The 19,672-nt window shown below is 51.1% G+C and overlaps 1 protein-coding gene across 2 annotated transcripts in view; it reads right to left on the bottom strand.

Annotated features, from left to right (window-relative positions):
* Nucleotides 1-2,231: 2,231 nt before the first annotated feature.
* The window catches only part of CHST12 (carbohydrate sulfotransferase 12), a 31,950-nt gene continuing 14,509 nt past the window's right edge, over nucleotides 2,232-19,672 (bottom strand). Inside the window, exons 2-3 of one of the 2 annotated variants that reach the window (XM_045389770.3) lie at nucleotides 18,460-18,596; nucleotides 2,232-3,771 (exon numbers count right to left, since the gene is read on the bottom strand). In XM_045389770.3, coding sequence (XP_045245705.1) covers nucleotides 2,450-3,694 — 1,245 coding nt within the window. In that variant the 5' untranslated portion in view covers nucleotides 3,695-3,771; nucleotides 18,460-18,596 and the 3' untranslated portion in view covers nucleotides 2,232-2,449. The remainder of the gene's footprint in view (nucleotides 3,772-18,459; nucleotides 18,597-19,672) is intronic. The other variant, XM_074034271.1, reaches the window with a different exon arrangement.

Here is a 19,672-nt window from a genome sequence, read left to right as displayed (position 1 = left end):
GACGTGAAGTACGTCAGTCCCAAAAGGACCGATACTGTGCGACTCCACTTCTATGAGGGAGCTCGGGCAGCGGAAATCAGAGAGGAGAAGGTGCTGCCTTCTACCAACGGGGAGGGAGTGCTGAACGGGGACGGAGTTTCAGTTTGGGAAGATGAGAAAGCTCTGGAGATGATGATGGTGATGGTGGCAGGACAGTGCACTTCACAATTGTTAAGATGGTATGTTTAAAATTAAAAATTTGATCATCATAAAAAATTGGAGGGGCCAGGTGTGATGGCTCAGGCCTGTAACCCCAGCACTGTGGGAGGGTGAGGCAGGAGGGTCACTTGAGTCCAGGAGTTTGAGACAAGCATGGGCAACACAGTGAGACCTCATCTCGGCTAAAAATAAAAAATTAGCCGGGTGGGCAGGCGTCACCTGTAACCCCAGCTACTTGGGAGTCTGAGGTGGGAAGATCACTTGAGCCCAGGAGGTTGAAGCTGCTGTGAGCTGTGGTGGCACCACTGTATTCCAGTCTGGATGACAGAGCAAGACCCTGTCTCCAAAAACAAAACAAAACAAAAATAAAAGAAAGTGAAGCTTCAGAAAGGAAGGCACGAGGTGTCTAATACAGTGAAGACCTGAGGCAGGCAGGCACTCAGCGGCCAAGACCCACACAAGCCCAGCTGAGCCTGGGAAACACAGGGACACCACACACAGGTGACACCGGGGAGACACCCCAGCTGAGCACGGCCAGCAACCAGGGACTGGGCAGTGGCGACAAACACCACACACGAGGAAGACAGGTCAAGCAGGGTGCCCGACACCATGAAATGACTGCAACCGTCTCTCCAACTACAGCTTAGAAGCAGAAACAGCAAAGGAGTTTTAGCCAGATGTTTCCAGAGCCTCCTCTGACACTTTTACCAAGACGGGGGCCATCAAACCTGAGGGTTCAAGGTCAGTCATGTCCTTGAGGGTGAAGGCACTGGAGCTAAACCCACCAGAAAGCCACAGAGGCAGTCACATGGAGCCTCTTCTCAGTGACGCTGGGTACTGTCACCCAACATGGTCTAGAGATAAATGCCAACCCGCTCCACTCCTGCTAACTGTAAACGTCAACAGCCAGTTTGCGTTCTATTTTATTGATTTAATCTCCCTATCTACCTATCTATCTTCTGTCTATTTAGAAACAGGGTCTCGCTCTGTTGCCCAGGCTGGAGTGCAGGGGCACGATCATAGGTCATTGCGGCCTTGAACTCCTGGGCTCAAGCTATTCTCCTGTCTCAGCCTCCTGAGTAGCTGGGACTACAGGTGTGCACCATCACGTCTGGCTAATTTTCTTATTTTTTGTAGACACAGGGTCTCGCTATGTTGTCCAAACTGATCTTGAACTCCTGGGCTCAAGTGATCCTCCTCAGCCTCCTGAGTAGCTAGGTTTACAGATGTGTGCCACCACGCCCTTTTTTTGTAGAGATGAGGTCCTTGCTACCTTGCCCAAGCTGGTCTTGAACTTCTGGGCTCAAGTGATCTTCCCACCCCAGCCTCCCAAAGTGCCAGGATTGCAGGCATGAGCCACCGTGCCCAGCCTTAACAGCCATAATGTGTTCATTAATATTTATTTATATATTTATTTATTGATTTATTTTGAGAAGGAGTCTCACTCTGTCACCCAGGCTAGAGTGCAGTGTCGCGATCTCAGCTCACTGCAGCCTCTCCATCCTGGGTTCAAGCAATCTTTCCACCTCACAACTCCCGAGTAGCTGGGACTACAGGTGCATACCACCACGCCGGACTAATTTTTTTTTTTTTTTGTATTTTTAGTAGAAACAGGGTTTCACCATGTTGGCCAGGTCTCAAATTCCTGACGTCAAGCGATCTTCCTGCCTGCGCCTCCCAAAGTGCTACAATTACCTGCCTGAATCACCCACCCGGCCTCAACAGCCATAATATAAACTAGACACTAATGGGAACAGCTGGAGTTAGAACTCCTGCTTCTGTAACTGACCGGTTTACCTCTGACTTGATTTCAAACAGGAAACCCCGAAGATTGACCTTTTCAAGTACAACACTTAACTTTCCCTCTGGAAGGATTCGTCAGCTACCGTTTTAAAAATAGACAAGTTCGGCCTGACTTCAAGTGCAGGCCCCGCCCTCCTCCTGAGTGGCCAGAGCCCTGGAGGCAGCTCCCACAGCCTCAGCATCCCCTCCCGGCGCCCACGTGCTCAGACAGAAACCACAGGAGCTGGCGCGCGGGCAGAGGGGAGATTTTACTCCAGCATTCCCTTCCACGTTTCGTATTAAATATCTGAAATATATTAATCTTAAAAAACAATATCGACACAGTACTCAATGGATAGAGGCAGTGGAGTAAACAAGAAGCCCAGATTGCAACATCGTAGGCCATAAAAAAACTGGAGTGCGACTGCGGCAGGTTCCGGGCACGCGGGGAAGGGCGCTGCGGAAGCTTTCAGTCTCGGAGGAGGTTTTCGGGCTTGGGGTAGCCGAAGAGAACAAAGTCGGCCTCGTAGAGTTTGTACAGCTGCTGCCTCCAGGCCAGGGGGATCTTGGCGAACCAGTCCTCCTCCCAGCTGCTGGCGGTCCTGTTCCGGTAGCTCGGGGGGAAGCGGAGGTGCCGGTCCACCTGGAGCAGCTGCAGCAGCTGCGCGGCGTCCTCGTCCAGCGTCTCCAGCTTCCCCACGAAGTCGTAGTCGATCTGGCACGGGTGGCAGAGGCGGTACACCTGCCGCCAGTGCTCGTTGAAGGGCGCCAGCTTCTCCGTGTGCGGGTCCAGCAGGTACTGGATGAAGTTGGCGAAGGACACCTTGAGGCCGGCGCGGAAGGCCTCGCGCGCCGAGGCGGGCAGGCTGGTGTGGTTGGCGTACAGCCGCAGCATGGGCACGGCGAACTTGCGGTAGAACTCCTCGTTCTCCAGCTCGAACTTGCTGCGAAAGGCGGAGATGAGGCGCACGAAGGGGTCGCGCACGAAGAGGAACTTGGTGTACTTCTTGAGCTTGACCTTCATGAGGTGGCGGGAGAGCTTCCCATAGCGGCGCCAGAACTTGTTGAAGGTCAGGTGCGCGCTGGCGTTGTGCACATGCTCACGGGGGATGCGCAGCGGGTCGCGGTAGGGCACGCCGCGGTGCAGCAGGCTCCCGCTCAGCACGATCATCACACGCTTCCAGTTGGTGCAGGCCACCTTGGGCACGTAGCAGTAGATGGCGCCGTGCCGGTCGTCCACGATCAGGTGGCTCAGCTCCGAGTTGGGGATGTCGTCGAACGCGCGCTCCTTGGTGGGGAAGGCCAGGCTGGAGTTGGCGCAGAAGCCCCGCAGCACGCTCCTCCGCTCCGCCTGCTGCCGGCCCTGGTCGGGGCTGCGCCGGGCGTCGCGCGGGGACCAGTCGTAGCCTCTCACGCTCTCCTCCATGCTCCCCGGCGCGGGCGGCTGCTCCGTCTCCTTTCTGGGAAGGTCGCTCTGCTTCACGCTGGCACCGAGAAACTTGTCCAGAAACTCGTCGACGTCGGAGTCGGCCGTGAGCTCCCTGTCCCTGTCCGGCCCGGGCGTGGGCAGCGGCGGCCCGGCGTGCGGCCTGGAGAAGGACGTGTGCAGGTAGAAGTGCGCGGCGCCCGCGCTGTCCCAGTACACGATGATCAGCAGGATCATGAACGCCGACCCCAGCACCAGCCACAGCCGGAACAGCCGGGCCTTGGTCATCCTGCCCCGGGTGGGCCGGGCCCTCTCCGGGCCTCTCACTTCAGCTTCCTGCAGAGCCGGGACATCCTGCTGGGAACCTGCAGAGGCAGTGACGCACTAGTTAATGACTGAGGTGTCCTGGGGCTCCTACTCCTGCCTTCTCATCGGTGGGGGACTCCGAGCTCCTGATATCAGGAGCACTGATATCAGCTCGCCCTCCAGAGGGGCTGGAGGCTGAGGTCAGCAGTGCAGGGAGTCTACACATCCATGTGGCCGAGCACCAATAATGACCCTGGACGCCAAGGCTCGGGTGCTTCCCTGGCTGGCAGTACTCCACACGGGCTGACACTCACCACCACTGGGAAAGTAATGCTGCTCACAACTCCCAAGGAGAGGACGCCTCTCAGGGAGTGGAGACCAGCTCCAGGTGTGAGCCCCCCTGGACTCTGCCCTCTGCAACTCTTTCCAAGGCTGATTTTTTTTTTTTTTTTTTTGAGACAGGGTCTCGCTCTGTGGCCCAGGCTGGAGTGCAGTGTCGTGATCTCAGCTCACTGCAAGCTCCACCTCCCAGGTTCACGCCATTCTCCTGTCAAGGTTGATTTTAATCTTCGAATCCATCTCCTTTTCCTATAATAAACCATAACCACAAGAGTAACTGCAATCAGGGAGCTCTGTAATCTTTCCAGCAAATCATCAAACCCGACAGTGGTCTCAGGGACGCCTGCATTTGCTATTGGTATCACAAGTAAGAGGGGTCTTGGGAACCGTTCCTTAACTTCACAGTGACCCAACAACAGGAAAATTGTTTTGGCAACACCCACTTTACTTAAGTCGAATGCCAATGGAAAAACTGCACCCCACAGCTTCATCAGGGCCACGCTGAGAGCTGACCTTCCACACCACCCTGGCTTCCCAAAAGTAGGTGGCACATTCCCGTTCCCCTGCCAGGCACCAGGGGGTTTTGGTGGGGCTGAGGAGGGGGCTGATCCCCCTTCCTCTGCCCATGGAAGTAGAGGTGCTTCCTCTGTCCGTCCCACCAGGGTACTGTCAGTGTGGTCCTGCAGGGAGCTAAGCCTTGACCCCACCTGGCATCCACAAGGTGGAAGGAGATGGTGTGAGGCAGGGGAATCCACACTCTGACTCCCTCTCCCCTGGTCAGGTCAGGGCCCAGTGGGAGGTGAACTCCAACTCTACCCCACCCCTACCTGGCACCCATGACATGGCGTGAGGTGGTTAGAGGAGGGGCAAGTTGGCCCTCTACTTTCTCACCTCCTCTCTCCTGGGAATGGAAAACATTAATCATGCAAACATTAATGAAATGAGGCCGGGCGCGGTGGCTCAAGCCTGTAATCCCAGCACTTTGGGAGGCCGAGACGGGCGGATCACGAGGTCAGGAGATCGAGACCATCCTGGCTAACACAATGAAACCCCGTCTCCACTAAAAATACAAAAAAATTAGCCGGGCATGGTGGCGGCGCCTGTAGTCCCAGCTACTCGGGAGGCTGAGGCAGGAGAATGGCGGGAACCCGGGAGGCGGAGCTTGCAGTGAGCCGAGATCGCGCCACTGCACTCCAGCCTGGGCAACAGAGCGAGACTCCGCCTCAAAAAAAAAAAAAAAAAAACATTAATGAAATGAAAGCAGGAGTGGCTATCTTTAATACCAGATGAAGCAAACTTCAGAAGGAAGGAAACTACTAGAGACAAAGGGACATTACATAATGACATAATAATCCCAAACGTGTATGCACCAAACAACAGAGCCTCGGCCGGGCACAGTGGCTCAAGCCTGTAATCCCAGCACTTTGGGAGGCTGAGACGGGCGGATCACGAGGTCAGGAGATCGAGACCATCCTGGCTAACATGGTGAAAACCTGTCTCTACTAAAAAATACAAAAAAACTAGCCAGGCGAGGTGGCGGCGGGGTGCCTGTAGTCCCACCTACTAGGGAGGCTGAGGCAGGAGAATGGCATAAACCCAGGAGGCAGAGTTTGCAGTGAGCCGAGATCCGGCCACTGCACTCCAGCATGGGCGACAGAGCGAGACTCCATCTCAAAAAACACAAAACAACAACAACAACAAAAAACCAGAGCTTCAAAATACAAAAAGCAAAAATCGATAGAGCTAAAGAATAGACAAATCCACAGTTATGGCTGGAGACTTCAACACTTCACTCTTGATAACTGCAAAACTACTAGGCAGAAAATCAGCAAGGATACAGAAGAAGTCAACACCAGCAACCAACAGGGCCTAACCGACATACGTGGAACACTCACCTACAAGAGAACATAGTTTTTTCTAAGTGTCCACAAAACATTCACCATGGCAGACCAAACCTCAACTAATTTAAAAGAATTGAAATCTTGACAGGGCACAGTGGCTCACATCTATAATCCCAGCACTTCAGGCAGGGAGGCTGAAGGCAGGTGGATCACTTGAGATCAGGAGTTGGAGACCAGCCTGGCCAACATGGTGAAACCCTGTCTGTACTAAAAATACAAACTTTAGGCTGGGTGCGGTGGCTCATGCCTGTAATCCCAGCACTTTGGGAGGCTGAGGCAGGTGGATCACCCGAGGTCAGGAGTTCAAGACCAGCCTGGCCAACATGGTGAAACCCCGTCTCTACAAAAAAAAAAAAAAAAAAAATGCAAAAATTAGCTGGGCATGGTGGCAGGTGCCTGTAATCCCAGCTACTCAGGAGACTGAGGCAGGAGAATCGCTTGAACCCAGGAGGCAAAGGTTGCAGAGAGCCGAGATTGCACCACTGCACTCCAGCCTGGGTGACTGAGCGAGACTCCATCTCAAAAAAAAAAAATAAAAATGAATAAATAAATAAAAATAAAAGAATTGAAATATTTCAAGAGTTTTCTAGCTATAAAGGAATAAAACTAGAAATCAGTAACAGAAAAGACAACAGGAAAATCCACAAACACAAATTCCTGGAAAATAAATGACACACTTCTAAATAATGGCAAAGGAAAAATTTAAAGTACATAGAACAGAATGAGGATGAAAATACAACATATGTTACAGTCACTGTGGTGCCAAGAGCATTAGAAAGCAGAAGAGGCCGGGCACGGTGGCTCTCATCTGTAATCCTAGCACTTTGGGAAGCAGAGGCGAGAGGATGCCTTGAGCCCAGGAGTCCAAGACCAGCCTGAGCAACATGGCAAAACCCCATCTCTATAAAAAATGCAAAAATCTGCCACGCATGGTGGCGTGTACCTGTAGTCCTAGCTACTCTGGAGGCTGAGGCAGGAGGATCACTTGAGCCCAGGAGGTCAAGGCTGCAGTGAGCTGAGATCGTGCCACTGCCCTCCAGCCTTGGTCTTGGCAAGACCAAGACCCTGTCTCAAAAGAAAAAAAAAAAAAAAAAAAAACCAACCCACCAACAAAAAAAACCCACGAATTATCTTTATCAAGAACAAGACAAGGAATGAAATTATAGATCCTGCAGCCATTGAAAGGATAAGGAACTACTACAAACAATTTTATGCCCACAAATTTAGCAACTTAGATGAAACAGACCAATTCCTTGACAACCACAAACTACCAAAATGAATAATCCTATACTAATTAAAGAAACTAAATTTGTAATGTAAAAGCGCCTTAAAAAGAAATCTCTGGCCGGGCGCGGTGGCTCAAGCCGGTAATCCCAGCACTTTGGGAGGCCGAGACGGGCAGATCACGAGGTCAGGAGATCGAGACCATCCTGGCTAACACAGTGAAACCCCGTCTCTACTAAAAATACAAAAACTTAGCCGGGGGAGGTGGCAGGCGCCTGTAGTCCCAGCTACTCGGGAGGCTGAGGCAGGAGAATGGCGTGAACCCGGGAGGCGGAGCTTGCAGTGAGCTGAGATCCGGCCACTGCACTCCAGCCTGGGTGACAGAGCGAGACTCCGTCTCAAAAAAAAAAAAAGAAAAAAGAAATCTCTGGGCCCAGATGGTTTCACTGAAGAATTCTATCAAACACTCAAAGAATAACAACATCAATTTTATACAATCTCTTACAGAAAGGAGAAGAGAGGACACGTCCAACTCATCATTCTAATACCCAAACCAGTGAAAACCAGTACCAAAAAAAAAAAAAAGACGCTGGGCGCAGTGGCTCCCGCTTGTAATCCTAACACTTTGGGAGGCCGAGGCAGGTGGAACGCCTGAAGTCAAGGAGTTCAAGACCAGCCTGGCCAACATGGCAAAACTCCGTCTTGTAGGGAGACCCCCTGAAACTATTGCTACGGAATAAAAGATGAAATGCCCCTGATTATTGTAAATACAAAATTGCATGCAGGACTGTGTAAAGACAATGCCAGGCTGGGCTGCCAGAATGAGCCAACAGCATGTGATTTGCTTCCCCCTGCAGAGAGCCTATGAACAGACGTGCAGTCAGGGAGGTTTCACATCACCAAGACTCCTATCCCAGAAAAGCAGATGTTCATAGCTCTGGGAATGGATGCGACCCTTGAGGGGAGCCTATAAACGGACGTGTGTCCATATGGATGAGATAAATGCCCTCATCTTGCCATGGCTCTTCTAGGCCTCTTCAGGGTTAAGGCATACTCCCTTCTGAGAATTTCTGGTCTAAGCTGTTGTCTAGCTTCATGTGCTGTTTCTATGGATTGTTGGTAACCAGCTTTTGCTGCAACTGTTACTGCTGATTAATATCTTGCTAATCATAGGCTATGGAAAGACTGTGTTTCTGTTTTAAGGCTCTGTTAGAAATTACTGATGCACACACTATATTGTAAATTCTTATCTCTTTATACTGTACTTCTGCATACAGCTGTTACGTTAAAGAATTGGTTCATCCCCATGTGACCATCTCACCTCATAATCAAATGACCCTAAATCCCTCACTAACCTACCCCCGCCCTCACTACACTTAATAATAAAGGCTGGTATGTCCAGTGCATTGTTGGCACCGTGCGACCAGAAGGTGGTGACCCCCCTGGACCCAGCTTTCACTATCTTGTGTCTGTTATTTCTCAACCTGCTGATCTGCCTGGGAACAAAGAAAGAGCCCCGTTGCACTGCGGGCTGCTGGCCAGATCCTGCAATGCCGTCTCTACTAAAACATACAAAAAATTAGCTGGGCGTGGTGGTGGATGCCTGTAATCCCAGCTACTCGGGAGGCTGAGGCAGGAAAATCGCTTGAACCCGGGAGGTGGAGCTTGCAGTGAGCCGAGATCGTGCCACTGCACTCCAGCCTGGGCGACGGAGCGAGACTCCGTCTCAAAAAAAAAAAAAAAAAAAAAAAAGAGAAAGCTACAGGCCAGTATCACTTATGAACTTGGATGCAAAAATGCTCAAAATATTAATACACCAAATCCAGCAGTGTATAAAAAGAACCATGACATAGTGGCTCACGCCTGTAATCCCAACACTTTGGGAAGCCGAGGCAGGCAGATCACGAGGTCAGGAGATGGAAACACGGTGAAACTCTGCCTCTACTAAAAATACAAAAAATTAGCTGGGCGTGGTGGTGGGCTCCTGTAGTCCCAGCTACTGGGGAGGCTGAGGCAGGAGAATCACTGGAATCCAGGAGGTGGCGGTTGCAGTGAGCCAAGATCGTGCCACTGCACTCCAGCCTGGGTGACAGAGTGTGACTCTGTCTCAAAAAACAAAAAACAAACAAACAAAAAAGAATCATGGCACGACCAAGTAGGGTGTGCAAGAATGGCTCAACATTCAAAAATCAACCATGCAATCTATCATATTAACAAGCTAAAAAATAAACTCCTACAGGAAGCAACAACAAAACCCATATCCATTCACTATGAACACTCTCAGCAAACTTAGAAAGGAGGATCTCCTCAACTTGATAGGGCATCTACAGAACCCTACAGCTTTACCCTTTTTCTGTCATCTCTGTGCGGGGGGTGGAATGGGAGGCCCAAACTGTGTTGAACTTTTTGTCCTCAAACAAATGTGTTAACTTTTTTTTTTTTTCTCCGAGACAGAGCCTTGCTCTGTCGCCTAAGCTGGAGTACAGTGGCACAATCACAGCTCAATGCAGCCTTGACCTCCTGGGTTCAAGTGATCCTCCCTCTCAGCCTTCCAAGTAGCTGGGACTGCAGATACACAGCACTGGGCCCAGCTAATTTTTAAAAATTTTTTACAGAGCTGTGGTCTCACCATGTTAACCTGGCTGGTCTTGAACTCCTGGGCTCAAGCAGTCTGGCCACCTCAGCCTCGCAAAGTGCTACGACTTTCTTAAACTGAGTATTTTTTCATTTGTATGTCTCTCTCTCTCATTTTTTTTCTTTTGTGAGACAGAGTCTTGCTCTGTCACCCAGGCTGGAGTGCAGTGGCACGATCTCAGCTCACTGCAACCTCCGCCTCCCGGGTTCACGCCATTCTCCTGCATCAGCCTCCTGAGCAGATGGGATGACAGGTACCCTCCCTGACACCTGGCCAATTTTTGTATTTTTAGTAGAGACGGGGCTTCACCATGTTGACCAGGCTGGTCTCGAACTCCTGACCTCAAGTGATTCACCTGCCTCAGCCTCCTAAGTGCTGGGATTGCAGGCGTGAGCCACCGCGCCTGGCCTGTATGTCTCTCCTATCATTATTGTATGTTACATTTTTTAATATTAGCAACAATCTGCGTGAAAACAAAAACAAACAAAAAAAAAACCTCACAGCTAAACTCATATTTAAGGGTGCAAAAGGGAGTACCTTACCTCTAAGACCATGACAAGGCGAGGACGTCTGTCTACCTGCCCCTGCCTCGTCATCAGTAGACACCTACTCATCCCCAGCTCAGCAAAGCCTTTCCCAACTGGTCAGATCCCAGACTATGCAGTCTCCGTCGATCCCGTCGGTAACTGTGTACTTATTTGGGGTGTGCATTTTTAATTAGTCCCGCTCTTGCTCACACAGCCGGGGAGGGTGGGCTCCGTCTGGTTGTGCTCACCACATGCAGGCACGTGGTAGGGTGCAGTCAATACTGGGTGAATGTCAGGCTCAGAGGCCCCCATCACATCAGCCTGGCTCTGAAGCCCCTTGTGACCAAGCCCCTGACGTTCCATGCCAGGAACTCTCCTGGGGTATCCCTGGGCCACCTTCCTGCCTTGGCTTCTTGCTAAGGACGTTGGTTCCATTACAGAAATGAGTCCCAGCCTCTGAATATTTGTCCCCACAGCCAGCTGTGCTCTTCTCACTGCCAGTCCCTCTGCACAGTGCCCATCTACCTACTTCCATCCTGGACTACACAGGTCCCCAGAGAGGCCCCGCTGATCGAGGGAACCCCGTGGTCCCCAGCCTGTCTCTCCCTCCAGCCTCCTGCCTTCTGCCAGGCCCTTCCCCCAGAGGGTCTAACCCCTGACCCCGGGCACCTCTGCCGCCGCCACCAGAGTGTAGGCTCCCCCAGAATCTGCATTCAGAAGATAACAGCCTGGAAAGACAAAAAGTAAAGCTGAAGATAAATAAGAGATGGAAACGTATACTGGGAGAAGTGGTAGGTTCTCCACCCAAAAACACAAAGATCAAATAGACAGGATGGGAGAAGACCTGCAAGTTGGATACAACAGGAAAAAGGGACAAGCAGTGCTATTTTGCATTTGAACACACACACAACTGCAGATGTGGGCCCCCTGCACCTGCCCCGTGTGTAGGCCTTACAGGTGACTCACCACCTGTGCGCACAACGCTCCTGAGCCCTCAGCCACATCCAGAAACAATGGCGGCCACAGGGCATGGATCCCCAGAGGCACCCGCCTCTGCCCGAGGCCAGATCCTGTCTCTTTCTTTCTAGATGTTTGAGCAGGGGCATCTCATAGCCCCGTTCATGGGTGGAGGGTAAAAGGTGAACATAAAATGCATCCATGTTCACTGGCTGTGACCTGGCAGTCTGGGGTTTCTGGAAGAGCCCAACAGTCTGGACCCCTCTCTCCTGACACTCACCCTTGTCTGCACTGTGGTTGTGTCCACACCTGTCTTCACCCACATGCTGACTAAGCGCAGTCCTCACTGGGGTGGGGGATTTTGTTTGTTTTTTTGAGACGGAGTCTTGCTCTTGTTGTCCAGGCTGGAGGGCAGTGGCACAATCTCGGCTCACTGCAACCTCCGCCTCCCGGGTTCCAGTGATTCTCCTGCCTCAGCCTCCTGAGTAGCTGGGATTACAGGCATGTGCCACCATGCCCGGCTAATTTTTGTATTTTTAGCAGAGATGGGGTTTCACCATGTTGGCCAGGCTGGTCTTGAACTCCTGACCTCAGGTGATCCGCCTGCCTTGGCCTCCCAAAGTGCTGGGATTACAGGCGTGAGCCACCACGCCCGGCCTGGAGCAGGGTCTTGCCTTCTCTTCCCACTCCTCCACGGGGGCACCCTGATTACAGCAGGCTCTAGCCAGCGCTCAGTGTCTCTTTTCCCATAGCACCTTATGGAAGGGGAGCACTGGGGGAGCTGGGGTTGCTCAGGACGAGGAGCATTTCTGTTGGTGCCTCCAACTCTTGAAGGGCTGTCACAGAGGAGGGGAGCAGGCTTGTCCTCTGCAGCTTCAGAAGACAACTCTCGGACACCAGGGTCAGCCCAGTGAACCAACAGATACGCTAATGAGTTAAGTGGCCAAAACCCATAGTGAGATCTCTATTCCTGGGCACATCCCAGCACAAACAGGCGGATTGCCCCTGGGAGTCTTCTAGGGCAGAGTCTCACACTGGGGGACCCTCTTGGACTTCTCCCAGCGTTAGCTTCTTGGAGTTTATATGCCTCACACGCACTGGACTGGACTCTAAAAGACACTGGGCCTGGCCCTTCACAGATTCTCATTAAATGAACCTCAAAGTTCATGAGGTTGAAATGCAGCTGCACTCTCCATCCACCTCTGCAACTTCTGTGGACTCTTAATTCATGTTCTTTCTTTATATTCTTTAGAGTCAGGGTCTCACCCTGTTGCCCAGACTACAGTGCAGTGGCATGATCATGGCTCACTGCAGCCCCAACTTCCTGGCTTGTCCCAAGAAGCTGGGGCCATGGGTGCACACCACCACACCTGGCTCATTTTAAAAATTCTTTTGTAGAGACAGGATCTCCCTATGTTGCCCAGGCTGCTCTTGAACTCCTGGGATCAGGTGATCTTCCCACCACAGCCTTCCAAAGTGTCAGGATTACAGGCGTGAGCCATTGTGCCCAGCCTTTGTTAATCAATTAATTTTGAAATACAGTCTTGCGCTGTTGCCCGGGCTGGAGAGCAGTGCTGCAATCTTGGCTCACTGCAGCCTTGACCTCCCAGGAACCTCAGTTCCCCAAGTAGCTGGGACCATAGGCGTGTGCCACCTTGCCCAGCTAATTTTTGTATTTTGGGTAGAGACGGTGTCTTGCCATGTTGCCCAGGCTGGTTTTGAACTCCTGGGCTCACGTGATTTACCTGCCTCTGCTTCTGGCATGAGCCGCCGCGCCTGGCTTCTTAATTCATGTTTTCAATGGCAAGAGTAATAAGGTAAGTCATAGTGAAAAGGTCGGTGCACAGAGGGTGGTGGGCTTCCACATGAAAGGGGCTGGCATGATTCTCAGACAGAGAAAAGGACGCCCTCTGCCTACTGCCCCCTTCACCCAGTGCTTCCTGGACCCGATGAAGGCAGAGAAGCCCAGCATCCAGCAGACTCCAACCTGGAGGGGCAGATCACGCCTCCTCCCGCCCTGCGGCCTGCAGTGCACCAGCGTCACGCACAGCTAATACATGTGTCAAACCTGAGACAGGTAATGACCCGCTACAGAAATCACGAAAACACGAGGATCAGAGGGCCTGCTGCTGTCTCTCCATGGCCCCCGCCGCATTCCCCGCCTGCCCTCCCGGTGTGTTCAGGGTGTGAGTGGGACGAGAACAAGCAGGCCTGTACCAGCTTTCAGTACCCTCTGAACGGTTAGAACCACACGACGTTACAGCCTATTTTTTTACTTTTTGTTTTTTATTTTTTTTGAGACGGAGTCTTGTTCTGTCGCCCAGGCTGGACTGCAGTGGTGAGACCTTGGCTCAGTACAGCCTGTACCTCCCAGGTTCAAGGGATTCTCAGGCCTCAGCCTCCCAAATAGTTGGAACCACAGGCACGCATCATGCCCGGCTAATTTTTATATTTTTAGTAGAGAGGGGCTTTCTCCATGTTGGCCAGGCTGGTCTCGAACTCCTGGCCTCGAGCGATCCAAGTGCCTCGGCCTCCCAAAGTGCTGGAATGACAGGCATGAACCACTGCAGCCTTTTTTTTTTTTTTTTTTTTTTTGAGACAGAGTCTCGCTCTGTCGCCCAGGCTGGAGTGCAGTGGCCGGATCTCAGCTCACTGCAAGCTCCGCCTCCTGGGTTCACGCCATTCTCCTGCCTCAGCCTCTCGAGTAGCTGGGACTACAGGCGCCCGCCACCTCGCCCGGCTAGTTTTTTGTATTTTTTAGTAGAGACGGGGTTTCACCGTGTTAGCCAGGATGGTCTCGATCTCCTGACCTTGTGATCTGCCCATCTCGGCCTCCCAAAGTGCTGGGATTACAGGCTTGAGCCACCACGCCCGGCCCCTGCAGCCTATTTTTAAAACTAGATCCTAAGTACCTGTGCTGTCCAAGTTTTCAGGACCACCCCTCTCAAGGATGTGTAACAGTCAACAGTTTCTTGAGATGACAGTGAATGAAACCACATTAAAAAAAAAAAAAAAAAAAAAAAGGTTTTCTGAAGGCTAAGAAAGTAGCAAAGTGGGGCCGCACACTGTGGCTCTCGCCTGTAATCCCAGCACTTTGGGAAGCCAAGGCAGGCGGATCACAAAGTCAAGAGATCGAGACCAGCCTGGCCAACATGGTGAAACCCCATCTCTACTAAAAATACAAAAATTAGCTGGGTGTGGTGGCGCGTGCCTGTGGTCCCAGCTACAGGAGAGGCCTCAGCCTCTCTGTACGCAGGAGAATCACCTGAACCTGGGAGTCGGAGGATGCAGTGAGCCGAGATCACACCACTGTACTCCAGCCTGGTGACGGAGCAACACTCCATCTAAAAAAAAGAGGCCGGGGGCAGTGGCTCACGCTTGTAATCCCAGCACTTTGGGAGGCTGAGGCAGGTGAATCACCTGAGGTCGGGAGTTTGAGACCAGCCTAACCAACATGGTGAAACCGTCTCTACTAAAAATACAAAATTAGCTGGGCGTGGTGGCGCATGCCTGTAATCCCAGCTACTCCGGAGGCTGAGGCAGAAGAATCACTTGAACAAGGGAGGCGGAGGGTGCAGTGAGCCGAGATCGTGCCATTGCACTCCAGCCTGGGCGACAAGAGAGAAATTCCATCTAAAAGAAAGAAAAGAAAGAAAGAAAAGAAAGAAAGAAAGAAAAGAAAAGAAAAGAGAAAAGAAAAGAAAGAAAGAGAAAGTAGCAAAGGGGAAAAGTTAACATGTCAAACAATTTGAGAGGGAAGTTGCCAATTAAGATGAAGACTAACGAGGAGAGTGAAGCTTCAGGACGCTCAGTCACATCGCTGACATAGGCAGACGCCAGAGGCCAGGGATGCTGCCGCCGTCCACGAATTCTGTACGTAAGAACTAGATAAGGGCGTTACTGAGCCAGCCTAACCACTTCTGCTTATTTTTCAGCCAAGAAGCATTACATACACACAACCGATGCCAGCGACTACATCATTTTATAAAACCTATGACTGGCCGGGCGCAGTGGCTCACGCCTGTAATCCCAGCACTTTGGGAGGCCGAGGCGGGTGGATCACGAGGTCAGGAGATCGAGACCATCCTGGCTAACACGTCTCTACTAAAAAAATACAAAAAATTAGCCGGGCGCAGTGGCAGGTGCCTGTAGTCCCAGCTACTCGGGAGGCTGAGGCAGGAGAATGGCGTGAACCCGGGAGGCGGAGCTTGCAGTGAGCAGAGATCGCGCCACTGCACTCCAGCCTGGGCCACAGAGCCAGACTTCATCTCAAAAAAAAAAAAAAAAAAAAAAAAACTATGACTTTTTATTGATAACTTAATAAGACTTCAGTTTAATTACAAGGAAAATATTTTAGGATTATAACTATATATTAATAATATATTTTTGGGCCAGGTATGGTGGCTCATGCCTGTAATCCCAGCACTTTGGGAGACTGAGCAGGAAGAACTGCCCAGGAGTTTAAGACCAGCCTGGGCAACATAGCAAGACCCTATCTCTATAAAAAATGTTTAAAAAGGCTGGGTGCAGTGGCTTATGCCTGTAATCCTCGCACTTTGGGAGGCCGAGGTGGGCAGATCACTTGAGGTCAGGAGTTTGAGACCAGCCTGGCCAACATGGCAAAACCCGTCTCCACTATAAATATAAAAATTAGCCTGGTGTGGTGGCGCACACTTGTAATCCCAGCTTCTTGACAGGCTGAGATAGAAGGATTATTTGAACCTGGCGGGTGGAGGTTGCAGTGACCCAAGATTGCGCCATTGCACTCCAGCCTGGGCAACAGAGCGAGACTCCATCTCAAAAGAAAAAAAAAAGTAAAAAAAAAAAAACCCAAAAAATTAGCCAGGCATGATAGTGTGTGCCTGTAGCCTGAGCTACTTAGGAGGCTGAGGTGAGAGGATTGCTTGAGTCCAAGAGTTTGAGGCTGCAGTGAGCTATGATGTTGCCACTGCACCCCAGCCTGGGAAACACACTAAGATGCTTCTCTACAAAAAAATGTAAAAAAAAAAAAAAAAAAAGAAAAAGAATTAGTGGGACATGGTGGTATGCACTTATAGTCCCAGCTAGTCAGGAGGCTGAGGTAAGAGGATCGCTTGAGCCCAGGAGGTGGAGGTTGCAGTGAGCTGTGATGGCACTACTGCACTCCAGCCTGGGGAACAGAGTGAGACCCCGTCTCAAAAAAAAAAAAATTAACACAGAATTATAATATCAAATTACCATATGAGGGGCCGGGTGTGATGACTCATGCCTGTAATCCCAGCTACTCAAGGAGGCTGAGGCAGATTTGCTTGAACCCAGGAGGCGGAGGTTTCACTGAGCTGAGATTGTACCATTGCACTCCAGCCTTGGCGACAGAGTGAGACTCTGTCTTAAAAACTATTAACAAAATAAAATTACCATATGATACAGCATTTCCACTTCTGTGTACATACCCAAAATAACTGAAAGCAAGGTTGTTGTTCTTTTCCTGAGACAGGGTCTCACTGTGTTGTCCAGGCTGGGGTGCAGTGGTGCCATAAAACCTCACTGCAGCCTTGAACTCCTGGGCTCAAGCAGCCTCCTGAGTCGCTGAGACTATAGGTGGTTGCCACCATGCCCAGCTAATTTTTTGTAGAGACAGCATCTTGCTATGTTGCCCAGGGTGGTCTTGAATTCCTGGCCTCAAGTGATCCTCCCACCTTGGCCCCCCAAAGTGCTGGGATGACAGGCATGAGCCACAGGACCCAACTTACAGGGTCTTGAAGAGATGCTTCACCCCCATGTCCACAGCAGCATCATTCACAATAGCCAAAAGGTGGAAGGAACCCAAGTGTTCGTGAACAGATGAACAGACAAGCAAACTGTGGTCAACCCACGTAGTGGAATATTACTCAGCCTTCCAAAGAAAGGAAATTCTGACATATGCTACAACATGGATGAACCCTGAAGACATTATGCTCAGTGAAATAAGCCAGAAACAAAAGGACCAATATTTCAAGATTCCACTTATATGAGGTTTCCAGGGCAGTTAAATTCCTAGAGACAGAAAGTAGAATGGTAGTTGTGGGGGCAGGGGAGGGGGGGATGGGAAGCTTGTGTTCAATGCGTACAGAGTTTTAGTTCTGCAAGATGAAGAGTTCTGGGGATGGATGGTGATGATTGCTGCAGAGCGACGTGAATGTGCTTAACACCACCAAACTGCATGCTTAAAAATGGTTACAATGGTAATTTTTGTATTTAAAAAAATTTTTTTTTGAGACGGAGTTTTGCTCTTGTTGCCCAGGCTGGAGTGCAGAGATGATCTCGGCTCACTGTAACTTCCGCTTCCTGGGTTCAAGTGATTCTCCTGCCTCAGCCTCCCGAGAAGCTGGGATTACAGGCGCCCACCACCACACCCGGCTAATTTTTGTATTCTTAGTAGAGACGGGTTTCACCATGTTGGCCAGGCTGGTCTTGGACTCCTGACCTCAGGGGATCCACCCACCTTGGCTTCTCAAAGTGCTGGGATTACAGGCGTGAGCCACTATGCCCGGCCATTTTTTTTTTTTTTTTTTTTTTTTTTGAGACAGGGTTTCACTCTGTCATTCAGACTGGAGTGCAGTGGTGTGATCTTGGCTCACTGCAACCTCCCCACTCAAGTGATCCTCCCACTTCAGCCTCCTGAGAAGCTGGGGTTACAGGTGTGCACCACCATGCTTGGCTAATTTTTGTATTTTTAGTAGAGATGGGGTTTCATCATATTGACCAGGATGGTCTTGAACTCCTGGGCTCAAGTGATCCACCTGCCTCGGCCTCCCAAAGTGATGGGAATAAAGGCATGAGCCACTGCGTCCAGCCAAGCTTTAACTTTAAAAGGTGGTTTGGACAACCAGACATGGTGGTTCATGCCTGTGATCTCAGCACTTTGGGAAGCCAAGGCAGGGGGACTGCTTGAGCCAAGGGGCTCAAGACCAGCCTGGTCCACACAGTGAGACCTCATCTCTACAAATAATTTTTAAAATTAGCTGGGCATGATGGCACACACCTGTGGTCCCAGCTACTCTGGAGGCTTAAGTGGGAACATGGCTTGAACCCAGGAGGTCAAGGCTGCAGTAAGCTATGATTGTGCCACCGTACTCCAGCCTGGGTGGCAGGGTGAGACCGCATCTCAAAAAACAAAACCACAGAACAACAGCTTGGACATACCGGAATGTCTGGCCGGGTGACTGACGCGGCTCCGGTCTGAAGCCCACGTGACTCTTGCTACCTTCTGGGCACGAGAGAAGCATTCAGGGAATAGTCTGATAGAACCACTGGGCTGAGCACTGTGGTCACGATCCCACCTGTTTCCAAAACACATCACGGGCAACACTGAACCCATAAAGTAATTTTTCATTAAAAAGAAATAGGACATGATTTCCAAATGCAAATCTCCCACTCTTTCCACAAAAAGCCCCCCGTGATTTGAAGCAGAGCACGCAGAGGCATCTCAGATGAACAGACGTATAACTTGCCTGCCGCACACCAACTGTGGGCTCCTGCCTCCAGCAGGGGAACCCACAGAGCCAAGTTTCACCGAGAAGCATCGTCCGCCAGGAAACTGCAGGGGTTGGGGGTGCTTTTCCGCAGGGGCTGTGTCAGATGCCCTCATAAATGGCACTGAAAATTATTAGGTTAGGTTTAAAGGCAAACACTGCGGTTAGGCTGACAGAGCTGCGTCTTAGCTCCGGGTGGGGCTGTTAAATGTTTCTCTGCTCACACACAACATGCAGGGCGTGAAGCCAGGGGCAGACTCTGCAGCCCCAGGGAGCAAGCCCATGCCGGCTGCCCACACAAGGCCACTGGTCCAATCACGCCCTTCTTGCTAACTGTGGGCAAAACACTGGGGAAAGAAAAGGCAGCTGGCAGCAGACAGCTGTGGCCTTAGCTTGCTGGTATTCAGCCGTGTGTCACCCTGACGCGACCACGGCCATCCTTGCTCTGGAAGATGCTGCCACGTGGCCAGACCTGTATTAAGTGCCCCAGAAGGGCATTTTCCACATTTTTACAGCAGAACTGACATTATCATACAAAAAGGTCACGTAATACATGGCTAATTTTACGTGTCAACTGGACTGGACCAGGGGGTACCCAGATATTTGGTTAAGCATACTCTGAGTGTGTCTGTGGGCGTGTTTCTGGAGGAGAGTAACATCCAAATGGGTGGACTGAGATATCAGATGCCCTTCCAGTATGAGAGGGCCTCAACCAGTCCACTGAAGACCCATGTACAACAGAAAGGTGGAATAAGGCCAGGCGTCGTGGCTCATGCCTATAATCCCAGCACTTTGGGAGGCCAAGGCAGGCGGATCAGTTGAGGTCAGGAGTTCGAGACCAGCCTGGCCAACATAGTGAAACCCCATCTCTACTAAAAATACAA

The sequence above is a fragment of the Macaca fascicularis genome, chromosome 3, assembly GCF_037993035.2.
Source record: "Macaca fascicularis isolate 582-1 chromosome 3, T2T-MFA8v1.1".
NCBI lineage: Eukaryota > Metazoa > Chordata > Mammalia > Primates > Cercopithecidae > Macaca > Macaca fascicularis.
The sequence above is the reverse complement of the archived record's forward strand: the minus strand, read 5'-3'. Positions and strand labels throughout refer to the sequence as shown.